This window comes from Choloepus didactylus, chromosome 7 (assembly GCF_015220235.1).
Source record: "Choloepus didactylus isolate mChoDid1 chromosome 7, mChoDid1.pri, whole genome shotgun sequence".
NCBI classification, from domain to species: domain Eukaryota; kingdom Metazoa; phylum Chordata; class Mammalia; order Pilosa; family Megalonychidae; genus Choloepus; species Choloepus didactylus.
The window spans coordinates 99,711,742-99,732,691 of NC_051313.1; the positions used below are offsets into that span (position 1 = coordinate 99,711,742).

At 39.8% G+C, this 20,950-nt stretch overlaps 1 protein-coding gene across 1 annotated transcript; it reads left to right on the forward strand.

The window, feature by feature from the left end:
• The first annotated feature begins 6,558 nt into the window (after nt 1-6,558).
• Nucleotides 6,559-7,862, forward strand: LOC119539843 (peroxiredoxin-like 2A). The gene has a single exon (XM_037843671.1). The coding sequence runs from the start codon at nt 6,578-6,580 to the stop codon at nt 7,232-7,234; it is 657 nt and encodes a 218-aa protein (XP_037699599.1). The 5' UTR covers nt 6,559-6,577; the 3' UTR covers nt 7,235-7,862.
• The last annotated feature ends 13,088 nt before the right edge of the window (nt 7,863-20,950 follow it).

The following is a 20,950-nucleotide window of genomic DNA, read 5'->3' on the forward strand; positions in this document are numbered from 1 at the left end:
CAAGTGGGGTTGGGACCCAGCGTAGAGGTAAAGTCTTGCTACCACACTTTTGTGAGGGTTAGTTTCATAGTTGGTAATGAGAGCATCTGGGTTACAGGCTTGGTTTTTGGCAGGCTGCTGTTTCATCTTGTTCTCTGCTCCCTCTCCCTGAAAGGAGATTGTAGAACAGCAGTGGGCAGAGGGTTTCTAAACCTTCCAACCCTCTCTCCCTATGCCTACATACCCCATTCAACGGGAAGGTGAAATTAGCCAGATTGTCTTTAATATGTATCATGGCTGTAACAGCCACCAAGTGGCTTACAAACTGGTCACTGCTCCAATTCCAGGGAGAGGAAGTAGGGAGGGCATTTAGTCTTGGAACCCAGAGAATGGACTGATTGTTATTTACAGGGTACATCTATTACGCCTAATTCCAAGTTAATTCTTTCTCTCCCATGACAGTAGAGTGTCAGTAAATGGCACTAAAAATGAATAAGTTGCTAATCAGAAGTGTGCAAGTGTATTTTAAACCAGAGGCTTAAAAATTAAAGTTCAGATCACTCTTTCTCCAGCCAAATGAGAGAGCACCTTGGATATTGGCAATTCAATATTCATCTCTTCCTTTAGATTCACACAGGCTTAGAAGTAAGAATGGAATTCTGTGGACTTGATCATGAGGACAAACCTTGGAGATTCTGGTCCCCATAATGTGTAAATGATTTTGCAATAAAATTACTATGGATAGTAAAACTGTCCACATTTCCAGGGCAAACAGTTTCCAAATTCAAAATGCAAAGTAGGAAGGATAAAGTGTCATTACTCTCATTTTGCTGAGCTGAATGATGGCAACACAGAGAGGCAGTTTTGGGGAAAGAAAATAGCCTTACTCTTGAAAGCTGCTATTCTAGAATCACTTCCAAATAGGTGACTTTGGAAATGTCTCTGAACCTCACTTCACTAGTGTGAAATAGGGATCACAATAATAATGAGTTATATGAAGTTGGGGACTGGACCACATGATGCCTTTAAAATTTGTCTGTGTCTCTCTAACCCTTCCAGAATGTCATTCCAAGCATTCCACAATATTTGAGAAATGCCTAAATGAGTGAAGGATTAACTCTCTTGAAGTCCCTAACCATTTTTTAGACCTATGATCTTCTCACAGTCTAAGAAAACATATGCATATGATCTTACAATTGCTTCTTGCCTAACTCTTCTGTTAAGGTATTATACTTCTACTACTGCCCCTGGCCACCAAAGTATAATATTATTGAGTGGGTTGAAATTATCTTGCTTTTTTTTTTTTCCTTATATTCCACACAATGCCTTACACAATTTAGGGACTTACTAAGTAGATGTTGAAATGTATTGTGTAGTAAACCTGTAACTTAAGGCAGGTTCTGCAAACTATAGCCCAAAATGACTAACTGCTGTTTTTGTAAATTAAGTTTTATTGGAACACAGCCACACCTGTTCATTTATGTATTGTGTATGGCTGCTTTTGCACTATAAGGACAGAGTTAAATAGTTGCAAAGGAGACCCTGTGGCCTTCAAAGCCTAAAATATTTACAATCTAGCCCTTTATAGAAAACATTTGCCTTCTCTTAATTTAGGGGATCACTTTTTTCTCCACTCACACATTAATTCTTAGAGGCTATGAATTCTGATTTTCTACCCCTTATCAGAAAATTAGGCTCATTTGATTAGTAGAAATGTACTTAAAAGGAGTTACTCACAGCATCCCTTATAGAAATGGGGTGGTGTCATCATAGTGCTCTTCTGATTTCTTGGATAATATACACCCTGTTTTCTCACTCTTATCACACAGGTTGTGACTGTCAAGTTTTGTGATGCCAGTATATAAACTATTGTAAGAATCTATGACAAATATTATTTGCTTTTAGGACTTGTTAGCCTAGCTATGGGTGATCCTGAGAGAGGTGAGGAAAGGTTCATTTTGGGAAACAAAGGAGTTAATGATATGTGCACATACATTGCATGTTAGTAGAATGAAGATAACTTTGATCATACTGAAATAGCTTTTTTCTTCAAATAATATTTACTGTTCCCGGACTTTTGAAAAGTGATATACAGATCTCAAAATGAACAGTTACACCACATATGATTGTGTTTATTACTTTGTGAGGCATTTATGGCATCATTTAAAGACTTTGTGGTTTATGGATCACAGATACACCATGTACACATCTTTGGTAGAAATGCATAATCTATGTTTATACCATAGGGATCAGGTTAAGCATTAAGATTGACATTTTAGCTTGTACTATACAAAAGCTCTTATAACTATAATATGTTCTCATGAACCCATCAAATACAGCCACTGGGTTAGAAAAGGAATAGATGGTAGTGTTCCAGAGTCCTCCCCAAGATTAAACACAGTCAGGAGCTGGGGCTAAGAGAACACTGACATGTCTAGATTGACATAAAGTGGTTGATATAGTGAAGAAAAAGATGTTAACATGGTTTCTGAATGGAGAGGATATGAGCACGGCCTTCCATGCATTCAAACCCTGTCCTTCCATCCTAGCTCCACTCCTTAGACCGTATGTGACTTTTTCAAGTTACTTAACTCTCCTGTTTCTGGTTCTTCGGTTTCTTCTTCTATAAAACATGGATACTTTTAGTATCTCTTGGTAAAATTGTCTTGATGCGTACCTGAGATCATACAGATGAAGCTCTTAGAAGAGTGCCTGCCACTAATATGTGCTCAATAAATGACAATTATTACTTCTGGTTTCCCCTACCATACCACTAGCCTGTCCTTTCTGAGATTCATTTGTTTCTGGAATCTGGGGGAGAAGAGCCTATCTAAGTCCCCTTAGAGCTTTAATTTTTGGGTTATAATTTTGTGGGGGATATGGGAAGAAATATAAAAGATAAGAGAGAGTGTTAGGGAAACTGATTTAGTCAAAAACAGAGATAAAGATAGTAACTACGTGGCCATAGGTTTGCAGAAGTACCTGAGTGTTAATACACACCCACACAATTACACATTCACACACACTTACACGTTCACACAAATACCTTCACAAATACACATCCCACACTCACACATACTCACATCCACTCTATGTTTGACATCACTGCCTGAAGAAACCTTAGCATGATCACCAGACACCAGCATCTAAGGAGCTGCTGCTCATAGTAAATTGAAGTATGTTTTATTTTCTTATGCTTCTTTAAAAAAAAAAAAAAGCAAGGTATTTTCCCTGGAAATATAATAACAAGTTTCCATGCAAGCAGCTTTTAGGAAAATGGTAGCTTTTAGGAAAATGGTAGCTTTTAGGAAAATACTTTAGTGCAAAGTTTAGAAGAAAGAAACAGATTACAGCATATTTAACCTTGACTGAACACACAGGGAACTCAAATCTCCTTTTTCTGGTTATATCTGAAAGTAGACCAGAGAGAAGAATCTCAAGAATTCCCAGAAAAAATATTCAAGATTTTGGGTTGAGCATTCGAGGTGAAAAAGATTAAATATAGGACAAGACTCTAGAAAACATTTTGCAGCTTCATTTATCATCAATTAGATTCATCCACCAGAGGTCATTAGATGATTGGGTGACATATTTCTCACTGCTTTTGAAAATGAAAGGTTACCACACCCTCTGGGCTTTTTAAAGAAATTGCAGTTTAGTCCCAAAAATGGGTTTAATGGAAATGAAGACTTTTGGGGACCATAAAAATTTCACGATGATAGTTTTCCTTAAGATGAATTATTTCAATCCTGTTGGGGCACTGGGGTCATGATTGGCAATACAATAGCATAATATCAGAAAAACATTTTGCTACAAATGCACATTTTGCAATCATACCGTCTACTGTTAGTTATATTATTGTGAAGCATTCTGTTAGAGAGTAAAGTTCCATTTTTTTTGGTTAATATCCCAGCTCTACTATGTACTATGTGACATTGGGTAATTATTTAATACCTCTAAACCTCAGATTTCTCACCTCTAAAGCAGATATAATGATAATTACCACATAAGATGATTGTGAAGATTATCCGAAATGCATATTAGTTATCTATTGCTGCATAGCAAATTACCCCAAAACTTAGTTTCTTAAAACAACCTTTATTATCTCACAGTTCCCATGGGTCAGGAATCTAGGCATGGCTTAATTGTGTCCCCTCACTCAGAATCTCTCACAAGACTGTAGCCAAGTTGTGGCTGGGGCAGTGGTAACCTCAAGGCTCAGTTGAGGAAGCATCTACTCCTAAGTGCACTCGTGTATGTGATTGTTGGAGCAATGGCCTTGCTTCCTTGCTGGCTGTTAGCCAGAAGCCACCCTCAGTTCTTGCCATGTGGGCCTCTCCATAGGGCTCTTTGTTACATATCAACTTGCTTCATCAGATTAAGCAAGTGAGAGGCAAGAGGCAGTGTGTAAGACAGAAATCATAGTCTTTTGTACCCTAATTTCGGAAATACCATCCCATCACTTTTGCCAGCCTGTATTTGTTAGAAGTAAGTCACTAGCTCTAGCCCAGACTCAAGGGGAGGGGACTACACATGAGCATGAATAACAGGAAGTGGAGATCATTGGGGGCCATTTTAGATGCCATCACCCAATGTTTAGTGATTAGCACATTTTCTGGTACAGAAGAAGTGCTCAATATGTTGTTTTGTTTTCCTTCTTTGAGTTGTTATTTATTTCTAACAATTTTTCTCTAATGGCAGGTCCAGAAACAAAGTGCTATGAGGTCAGTTGTTTAAATCTGGGGTCCTCATGAAGGGATGCAGCTCCTGTGTCCCTAAATTTGTCTATTTGTGTCTGGGTTTCTCCAAATATTCATGGAAAATATAAAATGGTCATGTGAGTTATAAGGTAAAACAGATCACTCAGAATTTAAAGGTGAAGAAAAATATAGATATGGGTGATTGTTATTCTTTTCTATTCTCCCATTCCAGTCAGGGGTACACGGGCTATAACCAGAAATGAGAGAATTCCATTCCTCCAATTTGATTCCCAAACCTACCCCAATGCCTGTTCCAAGGAAAAACAAGAGACTTCCTAGCTAGTTGGGTGTAAGAGTAAGTGCTAACCTGCATCTCTAAATGACTCATGTGGATTTTCATTACTGCACTTCTGTTACTCTGGCCTCAGTGCTTCAAAATCAGTAAACTCATCTCAACTCTGTTTCAGCAACTGCCTGCCTGAATGTCCATGCTTCGGACACCTTTAATTTGCAACTACTCCACCTATGCAATCTTAAACTCTGAAATTCTCTCTCTGAATATTCTTCATGTCATTATATCTTTTCTACTCTTGCAATCCTATTGAACTCATTCTTTGACTTCATGGAAAGCTCCATCCACAGGATACATTCACCCAATTTCATCACTTCATCTTTTCTTGTTGCTCTTCTATTTTACTACCCAGGATCAGTCATTCCATCCAATACTCCCTCTAGATTTCTCCATCCTGAATTATGACATTTCCCCGTTCTTGTTAAATCCCCTAGTTACTTTCTCTGTTCTAGCTTCTAGGCTATGAGGAATTATTGGAAAAGTATATGTGTATTACCTTTATATATATATATATATATATATAACGTATATATATTTATGTGTGTGTGTATATATATGTATAATGTGAGTTAATATACATACACATATACCATATTGTCTTGGTCCTTCACAGTGTTAGCTGGTTAATTTCAGTGTAATCCTCAATGTTACTTAAGTATACACACCTTATAGTCAAAATGACCTTTTAAAATTCTGGATCTGTCGTTTTCTGGCAGCATGAATCTAAGCAAGTCACTTAAACTCTGTTAAGTCTCAGTTTTCTCATCCATGAAATGGAGATGGAGTCCAACTAAAAGAATGTAGTTTTCTTCTTTTTCCTTCACATTAAATTCTCTGAAGCATTTAAAACTTTTGATCGCAGCATCCTCTAGGTACCTTTTCTTTGGCTTTTTGTGACTCTTCACTATCCTGGTTCTTCTCCTACATACATTCTGATCTCTCCATCTGAGCTCTTCCCTTTGTTCCTCTTCCTTTTCCCACCTCCCAAACACAGGCATTTCCAAACTCCCTCTCTTGCTCTCTTCTTTCTCAGTACCACTACTTGGACATTTCACTCATTCCCATGGCCTTCCATTCTCATATCTACACAGATGATTGCAACATCTTTACCTAGAATATCGTCATGACCCTACATGACCCAGTCAATTTCATGTGATGGAGCAGACCAGGGAGGATGGGGCGTGGCATTATTCCTGATGTTAAGATGTTAGGAAAGAAGAACCAACTGTAGGTGCTGAGAGGAAATTTCAGTCCATAAGATACACACCATGGTGTAGTGTCAGTTCAATAGACACTAAATGTTATTAGTGTCAACAGACACTAAATAACAGTCAGGATTTGTGTGTATTTGGACAGTCGGGGTAGTAGAGGTGATATTGGTGGTGAGCTGTGAGTGTTGTGTGAGTGTATGTTGTGTAATGTGTATGGTTGGTGGGAAGGAAGTCTAACAAGAAATAACCAAGGTATCTCAATAGAGTATGAGGGGAGGCACGTGACGTCCGCGTAGACGGGTTCCACCATGGCGCAGGACCCAAGTTTCTTCACCATGGGGATGTGGTCCATTGGTGCAGGGGCCCTGGGGGCTGCTGCGGTGGCACTGCTTCTGGCCAACACAGACGTGTTTCTGTCCAAGCCCCAGAAAGCAACGCTGGAGTATCTGGAGGATATAGACCTGAAAACACTGGAGAAGGAACCAAGGACTTTCAAAGCAAAGGAGCTCTGGGAAAAGAATGGAGCTGTGATTATGGCTGTCAGGAGGCCAGGTTGTTTCCTATGTCGAGAGGAGGCTGCAGACATGTCCTCCCTGAAGCCCAGGTTGCATGAACTGGGCATCCCCCTCTATGCAGTGGTGAAGGAGCAGATTGGGACTGAAGTGCAGGACTTCCAGCCATACTTCAAAGGAGAAATCTTCCTGGATGACAAGAAAAAGTTCTATGGGCCCCAAAGACGGAAGATGATGTTTATGGGATTTATCCGTTTGGATGTCTGGTACAACTTCTTCCGGGCCCGGAATGGAGGCTTCTCCGGAAACCTGGATGGCGAGGGCTTCATCCTTGGGGGAGTTTTTGTGTTGGGATCAGGAAAGCAGGGCATACTTCTTGAGCACGGAGAGAAAGAATTTGGAGACAAGGTAAACCCAGTTTCTGTTCTGGAAGCCGCTAGGAAGATCAAACCACAGACCTCAGTCCCAGAGAAAAACTGATCTCATTGAAACTGCCCAGCTCAGGGATAATTGGGGATACTCACCTGTGTTCATGGGATGAGTTAATGTTTCACTTGTATCTCTAAGGAGTTAGAATCCATTTGTACCTTATTCTCGGTATGGATTATTAGCATATTTTAAAATTGTACCCTGTTGAGGCTCAATAAGCCAAAATAGCTCCAAAACAAACCTGACAAAAATCTATGAGTAGGGTTATTTCAGCTAAAAGCTGGCTTAAACTTGAGTGCTCTCATCACAATAATAATGCTGTTGTTTGCAATGCTTTTTGTGTTCACACCTTCAAAAATTAAGAAAAATTGATGTTTGACTTAAAGATTAGAGAATATAAGGTTTTTGGCGTGTGTGTTTTCTATTAATGACTTGTTACATAAAATAAGACTCATATGATGGAATTGATGTATTCCAGGGTGATTTGATACAGGTAATTATGAAGTGAAATCTGTTCTTCCATTGTTTTCTGGTCTAACCTTAGAGGTTTGTCCTTCTAGAAGAAATGATCCTCTCTGGCTCTAACAAATTATGTATCAGAAAGCATCCTGTCTTTTAAAATCACCTATATATACAAGTTTTTCTGATAGAACTAATAATAAAAATATTTATCACAAAAAAAAAATAGAGTATGAGGATGTGAAGTCCTATAGCAGGTGATACCTGGGAATCTAGGCAAACAGGCAGTGGTCTTCAGGACCTCAGCCACCTGGAGGGACCTTGAAGGATCTCAATTCTAGATAAACTGGACACAAGGTGGGGCACTTAAATAAACTAGAATGGACATAACCAGAACGAATGTAAAAGTTAGGAACTAGTATTTATCATATAGCAGAGTCCCTACTACCAGAACTACGTTCCCAAGGACAGAGAGGAACTTGGAGAAAATATGGTTTGATGCTGACTGTCAGAGTTTGGTACTGGAGCTCTTAAGAGTCTTGCTGTTTGAGTTAAGGATACCCCTCAAGCAATGCATGTTGGACTTTAGCCTGACCTTCTTTCCACAATTTTTTCCATTTGCCTTCTGAACATCTCCATCAAATTATTCTGGCAAGACTTTCAACTCTGCATATCCAAACTGAACTCATTCTTGGCTCACTGCTTAAATGGGCTTTTCCTGACATTCATGTTTCTGGTAATGGCAACAGCATGTTCCTTTCCCCCTTATTGTATTTTCTACTCCCTATTTTCTCTTTTATTTTAGTTTTTGTGTACTTCAAATTCTAACTCCGTCTCTCTAATCTGTCCTCTTCTCTGTTTTTTTACTGCCACTGCTCTAGTTTGGACTCTATCATATGGTTCACAGCAATACCCTTCTAAATACCCACACTGGGTCCCCTTCAATTCATTCTGAAGGCTTCTAATAAACAATCATCTATCAACTCAAGTATAATCTCCCTATGCTAGTTCAGGGCTCCTTCCAAGGTGAGTCCCAACATTGACTGTGCATCTTTCTCTCCCACGTCTCCTGCACACTCCAGGCCAGCTGCCACAGTCATTCTTCAACTCCCTGTACTTTATTTCCGCCATACCTTGGTGATGCTCCCCCCCTGAAGAGAAAGGCACCCATCTCTGCTTATCAACTTTTACCAATTCTTAAGTCCTATTTCCAATTACCCCTCATCCTTGGTCTTCCTTCATTCCTTCAACAGTTTCACATAATTTCTCATATTTTGCTGTATAATAGTGGTTGGCGTATTTTACTTGGTTTCTACTGATCACAAGTCCCCAAGGGTACAATTATATTGACTCAGCTTTGCCTGTTTTACAGACAGCATAAGGCCTTGTGTATGGTAGACACTTGATAAATGGTATTGAACAGGGATGTTTTCAATATCAAAAAAGAATCTTGCCTGCATGCATTTTAAATTTTGGCCCAATTCCTTGTGTGTACAAACCTGAAGAGCAATTCTCTTCTTGAGTTTACCGAATGCCACTCTCCAGTCTGAAAAATCTGAGGACCATGCTTATTTTGGTAAGCATCTCTATTCAGTGTTGATCTCCATGTGAACATCAGGAAATGAGATTAATGTTCAGGTAACATTTCCCCCTAATTGCCAGACTGTTTGATGGTTTCGGGTCATAAGCTCATCATATACACAAAGATGTAAAAAAAAAAAAAATTTTTTTTTAAATGATAGCATTTGGGTCCCCCAAATGAAATTAAAGTAGCTCTCACTTAAAAATGGGAAATGACACTAAAGTAAAACAAGGGAAAAATGAATAAAAATATATGTTATTTAACATCAAAATATCACCTCATTTGTAGATAAACAGAAAACACTGCAGTGAGAAACCAGATAACACTTTTTGATATCTTATATTAGTGAAATTCCTTGCAGCCAGAGCTTAAAAAGCTAATATTTGATCATTTTAATTTTCAAACGCTCTGACACCTCTGTGCACCTTTGGAGTCAGCTGTAAACTAATGAATCTGGAAATGATCGATTCATATTTCTTTCCTTAGTAACTCCTTACCAAAGCTTGCCTGAAGCAATGTATCTTCCTTAGTGCATGTCCAGGAAGTCTGAAGCATTTTTCTCCTTTGTGACCCAGATTCTCTGATCTGTGTGTCTGTATCTAGCTTCCAATTATGTAGAGCATCTCCTTGTACATGCTGTGTAGTCCTTATTAGTGACTCAGGAAAACACATAACTAAAATATGATAGGTTGTATTCTCCAAAGGACACTTGAAGCAAAACATTTGATTTATGGTATGCTTTTGCAATTTATTACCTATGTATAAAATATGGATAACCAATATTTCTTTGGCTCTTTTCCTTCCCATCCAGTGTAGAGCAACAGATCATTTCAAAGTTGTAGTTTTAAAGTAAATTTTGGAGTTTCCAGTGGGTGTTTCACATGTACTCTTAAATATTCAATCAGTTATTACCTACTGCCCCTGCCAGGAACCACTGCCACTTCTTGTGGGTACCATCTTGTCCACTGGGAAGTGTTGCCTACAGATTCCTACTTGACATTGCTGCCAAAGCATAGAAAATTCTCATGATATCAAAGTCACATGGTCAGCTGAGGAGAGATGGCAGAAAATATCTGTCTTCCCATCCGCTCTGCTAAAAGGATGCCAAGGCGGTGCTGCTTTGTACTGAGTTTTAATTAGTCTGTCTCCTTTAGGTTGTTGTTAGTTTTCTTTGTTCTTCTCACACCTCTCTAGCTTCATAGGATTCAAACTTGGCTCAGTAGTTATCATGGCCAAAAGGCAGGGCTGCAGGACAGTAATGCTCTACTCAGACTAAAGCTGATTGGTCAAATTTGCTTCTTGGTCAAGTTTGTCTGGACAAACTCCCCTTTTCCTAGGACTGTGCTCTTTTCCAGATGTTTTTCCAGCCCCTCCAACAGTCCTCTGCTGGGTCAGCCCTGCTTCTTCTCTCAGTGTGCCTGGGCACATCAGACCACATGCAGTTGAGCTCACGCTGCAGCCCCTGCCATGGACTGAAATGAAATGAAGTGACCTAGCACATATGCAAATGCTTAGCTCCAAGCAGGCACACAGCCAATGCTCTAGCGTGATGCAGATGCTCTAATCGCAAGGAGTATCAAGCTCTTCACAAAGCAACATTATTAGATGTAGGTTGGTTTTGTTCCCATTCATGAAATCTTAGAAGCGAGAATGCTTGATTTTGGCGTGAGTCAGTGTGGATAAAGAATATGTGATTAAAGGATTTGGTCATTAACCTTAGGGGACATTGGGGTACCATTTGTTGAATGAACTCAAAGAGAGTACAAAATTGTACTCTGAGACCCAGTAGGAGTATGTCACTGAGCTAGGGGGCCATTTGTAGGCTGTGGCTCCCTGAGAACATTTTATTTACCCCGGAACAGTGCTTGTTGAAAATTTCTAAGCGAGATTTTCAGTAATGAACAGATTTTACAGAATGACCCAGTATATACACACACCCTACACATGCATGTGTTTCTAAATGTATGTAACTAAAAGAAGTTTCATAAAGCAATACACATCCTCTTTACAAATAGTGCATTTGGAAAAAAATTTTTTCTATTCTATTTTTTTCTTTTATTTATTACTGATCAAGATCCATTGATGGGTTGCCATCGTAGTTGCAAAAACACTGCCCAAGAAGAAGTTATGAGATTTCAAAATACCTCAGAACACATTAAGCCTATTTGGGGATTCTGGAAAACTAATAGTGGCCTCCAAAAGTTTTTCTTTAAGAAACCAGGTAAGGTAACTCACTGAGGAGATGCTTTTGGTCTGATTTTAGCTCAATTTCCAAAGTTTGAGCGTCAGACTAGAGGGTACTATGGCTCTTTAGAAGAGTCTCCTCATGAGGCAAATAGTTTTGAGGAAAAACATAGAGACTGAATCAAGGAAATCATGATCACTGATAAATGAGAGCTCTTGCCCTTATTTGGTATCTGTGCTATTCTTCACCTTGGAAAGCATTGAAAGTGTTAACAATGAGGACTTCTCTCTGTTTGAGAAGAGAATTAAAAAGCGTATAATTGAATATTTCTCTCCCCAGCATTGTGAGTTGGTGGGGTAAATGGACAGGAAAGCGGAGAAGGCCAATAAAGGAATTTTTAAACAAATGCTCTGTCCATGAATTTCTGGGACCCCATCATCTTCATTGTCAGCAGGGATGTGAGAAAAGAGATAGTTAAGGAAGTGTCATCATTTTGAAGTTCGTATAATATAATTTCTTCCCATCTGTCACTCATCATCTTTTTCCTGGTAACCAGAACCAAGATTTACGCATGGTAAAATTGGTGTGTGTGTGTATGTGCAGTGGGGGTGATTCTCAGCATCAGATTACTGATTCCCTTGGGCACCTGGGAATAAGCCTGTTGCCTCTAGTAATCTAGGAGGCAGGAAAAAGAAAAAGAGAGGGTTTTTCTTCCTGGGAGACCTGTGCTTGCCCTTCCCAGGCCACTGGTGGGGGAAAACTGGACTTACCTTACAACTGCCTAATGTCTTCTCTGAGATGCTCTCTGCTGGCCTTTACAGATACCCTGCTCATTCTTTGGATTGTTGTTACGGAGAACTCCCTCTGTAAACTTGTGTTTCCTGGATCTAAAGGCAAAAATAAGAGAGCTGCTACTGTGTGTACATACATTGATATGGTATTTATACTTCTAAGAAGCTGTTAAAGCAGTATACATTTATCTACCAAACTAGAATGACAATGGTTGCCCAGCTCTGCTAAAATGTGAACTTTTTTCCCTGTTAAAACCACTGAAACCACGTAGGTTCTTTGAATAATACTGGATAGTAATGTTGAAGAAATCACCTCGTATATCACATTTTAAAATGTGTAGAGGTAAGTGCATATGACTGCTTTGCTTTGCTTTGCTTTCAATGATTAGATGAGACTATGGCCTCATATTTAAGGTATAGCAAGGCAGATACTGTAGGTATATGCATACACATCTCCAAAAAAATAGCATCTGCACCTCCTTTTCCAGGCTGCCCAGGATATATGAGGGTTCACACTGGCAACACGGCGCAGGGAGCAGTCAAAATCAGGATGCTTCTTTGGTGCTCTGTAGTAGTGAAATACAGCATGTATTCACGCTGCCTTTCCCTCATGAGGTTTCCCAGCGCCAACAAGACTGGCAGTGCAAACTCTGCCCTCCCAGCCGCGTGACCCCTTTCACACTTACTCTCTTCCTTGAAATGAAAAAGGGCTGTGTGACGTGCCTTGCTCTGCTCAGCAACTTACACATTGTGCTTGATTGTAACTGTGGGGCAGCCCCTTCCCTGGGAGCCAAATGGGCATCTCAGGGAGACAGGACCCTGTCAGGACACTGGAGGACCCTACCGGAAGTTGCTGCTTCAGTGTGCTAAATAGTAGCCTAGGGCCTGGCAGAGATTTCATGCTGCTTTCCAAACTGCCTGCTGAACACCTGGGAGCCACTTAGGTAAGAAGCTGTTTCATTATATAGAGAGGGCTAAGTTTGAAATAATAGAGTACTATCTTTCTTGTTTTGAATGGACTATCTATTTCTAAGTGTTTTACAAACAGCTTCTCAGTCACCCACATGACATCATAATAAGGGACTAAAGGGAGGCTTTCCTAGCTCACCTTAGAAATAGCAGATAACAGGCAATGACTCTTTATCCAACAGTCACAGAAGAAGATAATGGTCTCTTGAACTTCCCTCTGGTCAGTACATCAGATTTGCCACCAGCTCACCCTTGCACCATCCATCTGTCCCTGTCCTCCCACTGTGGTTGCTGTCCAGTGTTCCCATGCCTTGTGCTTTCTCACCTCCCTGCACTGATCTTCAAATTATTTTCCCTCTCTCTGATTTATTTGTGCAAACCTTGCCAGTGTTTTAAAGCTCAAATTAAATTCCATGGATTCGCTTAAGACTTCGCTGGCTCCCCAGCTTGGAAATCCACCTCCCCTCCTCTCTGTTACACTCCGTAGAGGGTCAGAGAATTTACTTCCTCTTCATGTGGTCATGTATTATCTTCCTAATTAGAAGAGCAGCTTATTAAAAAGGCAAGGACTAACTCTGAACGTTTCCTCTTTAAGGCCAGGAATAACTCTGAAATGCCTCCTGTTTATCATCCTCGAGCATCTAAGAGAGATTTGCTCATGGCAGCCTCAGCTAGACTACTTCCAAAGTTACTATTCATGGCAATGCACATGCTCCAGATCCAGTTAGGAGCTTATATTTAGGGACCCAAGATATAGCTAACACTTAGATAGTATTAGATAGCCCTGCCTTCCTGAATTGTACTTACTGCTCTCAAGAAGTGGTTCCACTCAAAGTAATATCCTCCTGGGGCATGGGCAAGGCCAGCCAAGGGGCAGAGGAATGTCTGAACAGGCAGATTAATGAGCAATCAGAGGAGAGGTCATGGATCACCATTCAGGTTCTTGGAAAGTGTCTGTCTGTGGTGTGATGAAAAGGCCTGGGTTTGGGGCCAGAGGGTGAGAGAGGCTCCACATGTCCGCCACCTCCTGCTGCTGGGGTCTGAAGAATAATAAAAAGGCAGCGAGGCCGCGGCACGTGCGAGGCAGCTGACTCCAGCTGATTGAAAATAGGCCATTTGTCCTGCTCAATGCTAATGTGCACAGGGGCCAGCACAGTTGGGGCTGCAGAGGGAGACAGGGAGGCGGTTCTGTTTTTGTATGCATGCGCGTGTATGAGAAGAAGCCCTCTTTCTTTGCTTTTTAATCAGCTTTCTCTACTCGATACATTACCACGAAGAATAGACTATGATCTCACTAGTTTTTCTACTTGGCAAAGGCATAAGTGCTCCAGCTTGACAAGCTTTAGAGAAAAACTCAGATTCGAATTCTAGAGCTAGTTGGCACAGATCCTTCCAGATATTGCTCAATTTAAGGAAAAAGGTGATCAGAAGTAGTTAGCTCAAATGCCGGATAATAACTTCTAAAGGCTCAGCTGCATGTTCAAGTTAACTGGATGTTTGTTCTCAAAACAATATGGCATTACTAAAGCAGGCATTCACAGGGCTTAGAAATCTCTGGGCTATACTGGTTTCTACTGAGGTGATATCTGCAGCCATGATAATCTCATCAGTAGTGTCAAACTTCAGAGGCCACTCACTCAAAGTCAGCTGGTCACTGCCTGCATCACCAGGCCCTTGGGAAGGTGCAGTGTGCAGACAGAGTCCTAGAGAATGATTCAGTAAACTGTTCTTTGGGGGGTTCCTTGTACAAACAAGGAAACGTGTGTGTGTGTACATGTGGGTGTGCACTGGCACACATGTTGGAGAGGGTCGAGAGTGAGGGAGTTAGAACACCTTACCTCCTGTCTTTTAAGTGGATATTATGAAGGGGTAAAGGCTTTCACTTGGATACCCTCAAGAGTCACCCAGCTGAAAAGGAATATGATCCAAACCCTCTCATTACTTCATTGAGAGAACTGAGGCCTAGGGAAGATAAATGGCTTGTCCCTTCAGTCTGGGCCAGACCCTCTGCTGGGTCAAGGCCAGAGCTGGGCTCTCTTGGCTTCCAGACTGGAGCTTTCTTCTACACACCACTGTCAGTGTTCACAGAACCCAGGTGAGCTGGGCAGATCAGAACCTGCTAAAGAAAATGGGGCTCTCTCTTCCAGGGAAGTGTTTCTGCTGAAACAAGGCTGGTGATGACTGCATTTATACAAATCATTGATCCCTGTCATTGGTGTGGAAGTTGGGACTTGGCTTGCATGCACTGGGCTGTGAAGCCTCAGCCACTGTGTAAGTGTGCTGCAGAGTTGGAAAGGACTTTAAATGACTTTAAAATGCTTCCCAGGGCTTAGAGTCTTTTGAGATACTCCCATAGACCCTACAGCAATGGGTCTTTGGCTCATCAGTTTGCTTTGTTTTGTTTTGTTTTTTAACCTCATGGAGGACTTTTTAAATATTCTTGTGTTCTTTAAAACTCGGATCTTTGAAACCCCTTTTCAGAAAATCACCATCAATCATTTCTTTAAAATAAAGGCAAGCAATTTTTCTTACAGAACTGCCTCTCCCACCAAATACTTTTTTAATGCATTTTTTATTGTGAACTTTAACGTGTATACATAACAATGATAACTTTCAAAGTACAATTTAAGAAGTAGTTAGAGAGCAAATTTCAAAGAATATCATGGGTCACAGTTTAACAACTTCAACTATTTCCATTATTGTAAAAATAACATGCTACAGAAAGGTGTTAACTTTTGATGTACAGCTCAACAAGCAGTTATATAAAAGTGATTTCAAAATTTGTTTATGGGTTACAGTTCCACAGTTTCAGTTCTTTTCTTATTATGCAATATAGGGTATATAGAGAAAGGTGAAGACTTTCAAAGCACAATTCAATGAATAGCTATAGAGCAAATTTCAAAGGATGCTATAGGTTACAGTTCCACCATGTCATTTACCTCCTTCTGGCTATTCCAACATCCAAGCATCTCTCTCTATATATTATATGTGTGTATATATATATATATATATATATATATATATATATATATATATAAAGTTTCAGTATTCATAGGCTTTTGTTAAATCTTATCTTGTTTGTTACTACCCCTTCCTCTCACTTAATCTCTTTCTCCATCTTCAGGGTTGTCTAGACAGTGAACACCCTAATTTGTTCATATTGAAAGGGGGTGTCAACAGTATGGGCAAGGGGGCTGCAGCTGATTGTTGTTCTTAAAGAAGCTGTTGCTTCTGGGTTTTAGGATTTGTCTGACATAGGGAACACTCTGGTGGATTTACATTTCTGAGAAATAAAACTTAGTGAGTGAATATTTTATAGAATCTCAGGTAGGGACTTAGGTATTTGGGAACTACCTTTGGTAAGGGCATGGCATACTGTGACCATTTGGGATGTCTGGCTGGAGCTTGCATAAGAGAAACGTCCAGGGTAGCCTCTCAACTATTTGGGATCTCTCAGCCACTGTGACCTCAGGTTGTTATCTCCCTTTCCAACCCCCCCTCCCCCACTTTGGTCAAAAAGGCATTTTCAATTCCTCACTATCAGGGCCTGGCTCATTCCTGGGCATCATGTCCCACATCGCCAAGGAGACTCATTCACCTGGGAGTCATGTCCCTTGTGGGAGGGAGGTTAATGAATTTATTTGCCAAGTTGGGCTTGGAGAGAAAAAGGCCACATCTGAGCAACAAAAGAGGTCCCCTGGTGGTGCCTCTTAGGCATAATTATAGGAGGGCTCAGCCTCCCATTTTTGCTAAGTTTCACAAGAGCAAGCCACAGGTTGAGGGCTTGATTTATTAAGTAGTGGGTTCCTAATTTCACTTAATATATATTCTATCCCAAGCTATGTGTTCAGTTTCTTACATTATTTTCACTTGGTTGTACAATCCTTATCTCTCTCAACTTTAAACAATTTATCATAACATAATACATCCAAAATATAAAATAAAAAATATATAATAAAAAATATAAAATTAAAAAAATTAAAAAACACACTTTTTGCTATTCTTCTCTGATGTTCCTTTGGGAAAGCCTAAAAGTTATAAGGTATGAGAAATTTCCAATTTGTTCAATTTCCCATTGCCATTCATACTTTCAACTCAAGGTTGCTACCAGAAGGGACTGTGCAGATGCAAAAATGAGTAAGACATGGACTCTGACCTCAAGAAGCTTATGTCTTAGTAGGGGATATAAAAACATACAAATAACTGAAATTCAAGGTAGAAAATATAAATAATATGAATGACTCTGAGGAGGAACTCATAACTTTCTCATGCGGCCCTCACCTAAGGCTTTAGGGAAGAGGTAACATTTGAGATGAGCTGTGAAGAATTTTTAAGATATGAACATCCAGCTAGGTTAGGATGACCCATTTCAGGCAAAAATGTTTTCGCAGCTTCTTGTTAGCTTTTTCCATTATAAAACTACTTTCTAGAAGTATGAAGCTCCACCTCCATAATTTTTCCAAAAAATAATCTCACTCCTTGCACTTGGTTTCATAAATCTAGTCTAAACCATTCTTAATAAAGCATACACTCAGATAGGATTCCAATTTATCTCCACAAAATACAGGTGTGGGCTATAGAAAAAAACATAATCTTGGAGTTTGGAGAGGTAATACTAGAACATTGTCTGGCATATAAAAATATTCAATGCAGGATGATATAACTAACTGCTTACTATTATAAGGCCTTGTTCTAAGTGTTTAACTTCTATTAACTCCTTAACCCATGTTCGGGTTTGCTAAGGCTGGAGGAATGCAAAATACCAGAAATGGATTGGCTTTTACAATGGGGGTTTATTAGGTTACAAATTTATGTTTCTAAGGCCATGAAAGTGTTCAAATTAAGGCATCAACAAGAGGAAGCCTTCACTGAAGAAAGGCCAGTGGTATCTGGGGTTCCTCTGTCACATGGGAAGACACATGGCCAGAGTCTGCTGGGCCTCTCCCAGGGTTTACTTCTGGTTTCCATTGCTTTTTCTAAAATATCTCTTGGCTTCTGTCTTAGCTTCTCTCCCTCAGCTCTGTGCATACTTGCTTGTTTCTCCCAGGGCATTTCTCTCTAAGTGTCTAGGGTCCTTTCTTAGCTTCTCTGGGGCAAACTTGGAATTTCATTTCTTACCTTCTCTCCTGGTTCTGGTTTCAACAGCTGTCTCTAAAATGTCTCTGGGTGTTTTCTCTCTAAGCATCTCTCAGCTCTCTTCAAAATGTCTCTGGCTTTTATCCTCTCATACAGGATGCCAGTAAACTAATTAAGACCCACCTTGAATGGGTGAGTTATGTCTCCATGGAAATAATGTAATCAAAACGTCCCACCTACAACAGGTCCACCCCCACAAGATTGGATCAAGAGAACATGGCTTTTCTGGGGGACGTAATAGATCAAAACCAGCACAACCCCTACAATAGTAGAGGGGGATAACTACAAGGTAAGTTTCTATTATTATACTCTTTTTATAACAAGTTTAATGGGCCACTGAGAAGTTAAATAAATTGGGCCAAAGTCAGTTATTAAATGTTTTAGACAGGATTTGAACCCAGACTGTCTGTGTGGAGAGTTTATGCACATAAACACTATATCAGACAGACTCTTCTCAGTATAAAAACAAATGCATATTGAATTATTTCATTTATCAAATGTTTATTGAGCAACTATTATCTTCTAAGCACTATGTTATGAACTGAGAATAGAAAGAAAACCAAGAAATTATATATCCCCTTAAAGAGTCTAACTAATTATTTGAAAGGAGTGGTCATTAGTAAAATGAAGCCACTTGCTGGTAAAGAGAGTTCTGGAACTAAATAAGTCTTTGAATCTTTATCTTTTAGGTCATGTATTGGGAAGGAATAAGGCTGGTTGCTATAAAAGAGAAACCTCCTAATCTCAGCAACTTATATAGCAAAAGTTTATTTCTCACTCAAATAGTCCAAAAGGATATACCTGTTTGGGCAACTCTCCAAGTAGAGATTCAGGAACCCAGGCCCACGCCATCCTGTTTTTCTGCCATCTCCCCAACCTCATCCTGTGGACTGGTCCCTTCCCAGTCAGCCAGAAGATGTATGGGTATGGAGAATCATGCATGGAAGGATTTTATGGGCCAGGTCAGGAAGTGGCATGTGTCATATGCACTTGCATTCCATTGACTGGAACTCTGTCACATGGAAATGTAGTCTCACTGTGGGCCCAGGAAGAAGAGGAAATGGGTTTGACGACTAGTTAGAGTCCTTATGACATATCCTGCACCATCGGCTTTCCAATTTATTGAATATCCAAATCATACTATGATTTTTAAAAAGAGATGTAACTTGTAAAATCCAGATACAACATATACACAGTCCATTACATATGAAGATAGAATAAGATGAGTGGAAGGAGGATCATGTATCTACTTGCCTTTCTTTCCAATCGTTCAGTAGAGAGTTGGAGGTTTATAAGGGACAGAATGGGCATTTACATAACGGAGTTCCAATACTTGATTCTTCTCAGCCTAGTATATGGATATTGAGTACTGTGCAAAAAGGTAAGTAGAAATTCAGCTATTTGTGTGTAATTCCATCTACTATCAGCTATTTCAAATATTTATGCTAAATACGTGTCATCAAAGGGAAGGCAAATACAAAGAATACTAACATTTATTGTGTGCTTACTGTGTGGCAGCCACTGTTTCGGTTCCTCTGCATATTACTGCATGTAATCCTTATGGGAGCTCCTTCTTATGCCCATTAGTCAGCTAGGATTTACAGAGTTTAGATAACTTGCCTGTAGCCACACAGAAACATTAAAAACCTGGTAAGTTCAGCTCCAAAACTTTTATTCATCATTGGAGTGACTGCCTTTATTTAGTCTGGTCAGGAAATATAGATAATCAATGGGGAAAACAACTCAAAAGCCTTTTTGTTTTTATAAACCTGAAGCAGACACCTTATTTCTACCACTCCTCAATTAGCTCTGCCTAGATAGGCAATGAATGTTTATGATGCAAAGGGAACTGGAAACAAAGGAATCATAGTAATTCTGTGTCTCTGGAAGCATTTTATCACAATTCTTTCCACTAATTCTATCAACATTTATTTATTGAGTGTGCATTATAGCTGGTCATTCCTAAGCTGTACAATGATGGATAAGCCATGATTTCATTCTCAGGCAGACTCCCTCCACCAAGACAGGCTTAAGTGTCTCTCCAAAGGGCAGATGTATTCTTCTCTGTCTGTTATACCTATTGCATGTGCTTATGTAATTGTCATTTTATTTGTCTATGCCCCACCTTCTCTGAGTGCATGGATTGCATTCCTTCCTCATGACCATGTCAGCATGATACCAGAAAATACATTCTATACTAAATGGAAATGTGAATGAATGGATGAATATATTTTAGAGGAAAATAATCAGCAAAAGCAATGGCATTGAGGCATGAACTACTACAGCAAAGTTAAGGAACTAGCAAAAATTTAGCAAGTGAGGTCCAAGGTGGGATGTTCAGGGAAATGAGATAAAGAAAACAAGATAGGAGCCATATCAGGGCTAAGAATCTTGGGCTTAATTCAAATCAATATGCTACTGGAGGAAGGAATTTTATACATGCCTGAATTAACAGGGTGAAGGTAACAACCACTTAAAATGAGAAACCTTTTCATTATTTAAGAACAAATGCTCCCCAGTTTCTGTCAGAAGTTGGGGTTAAAGGCCAGGAGAAGGTTTTATTTAGTGAGCCTGAGATAAAGGGGAATTATTTGAAAATTTAAAATCCTTCCAGTAAAGAGTTCCAGTGAATTTACTAACCATTT

Bases quoted from the DNA above. Each gene is read 5' to 3' on its own strand.
- LOC119539843 (XM_037843671.1), top strand. From the start codon at position 6,578: ATGGGGATGTGGTCCATTGGTGCAGGGGCCCTGGGGGCTGCTGCGGTG.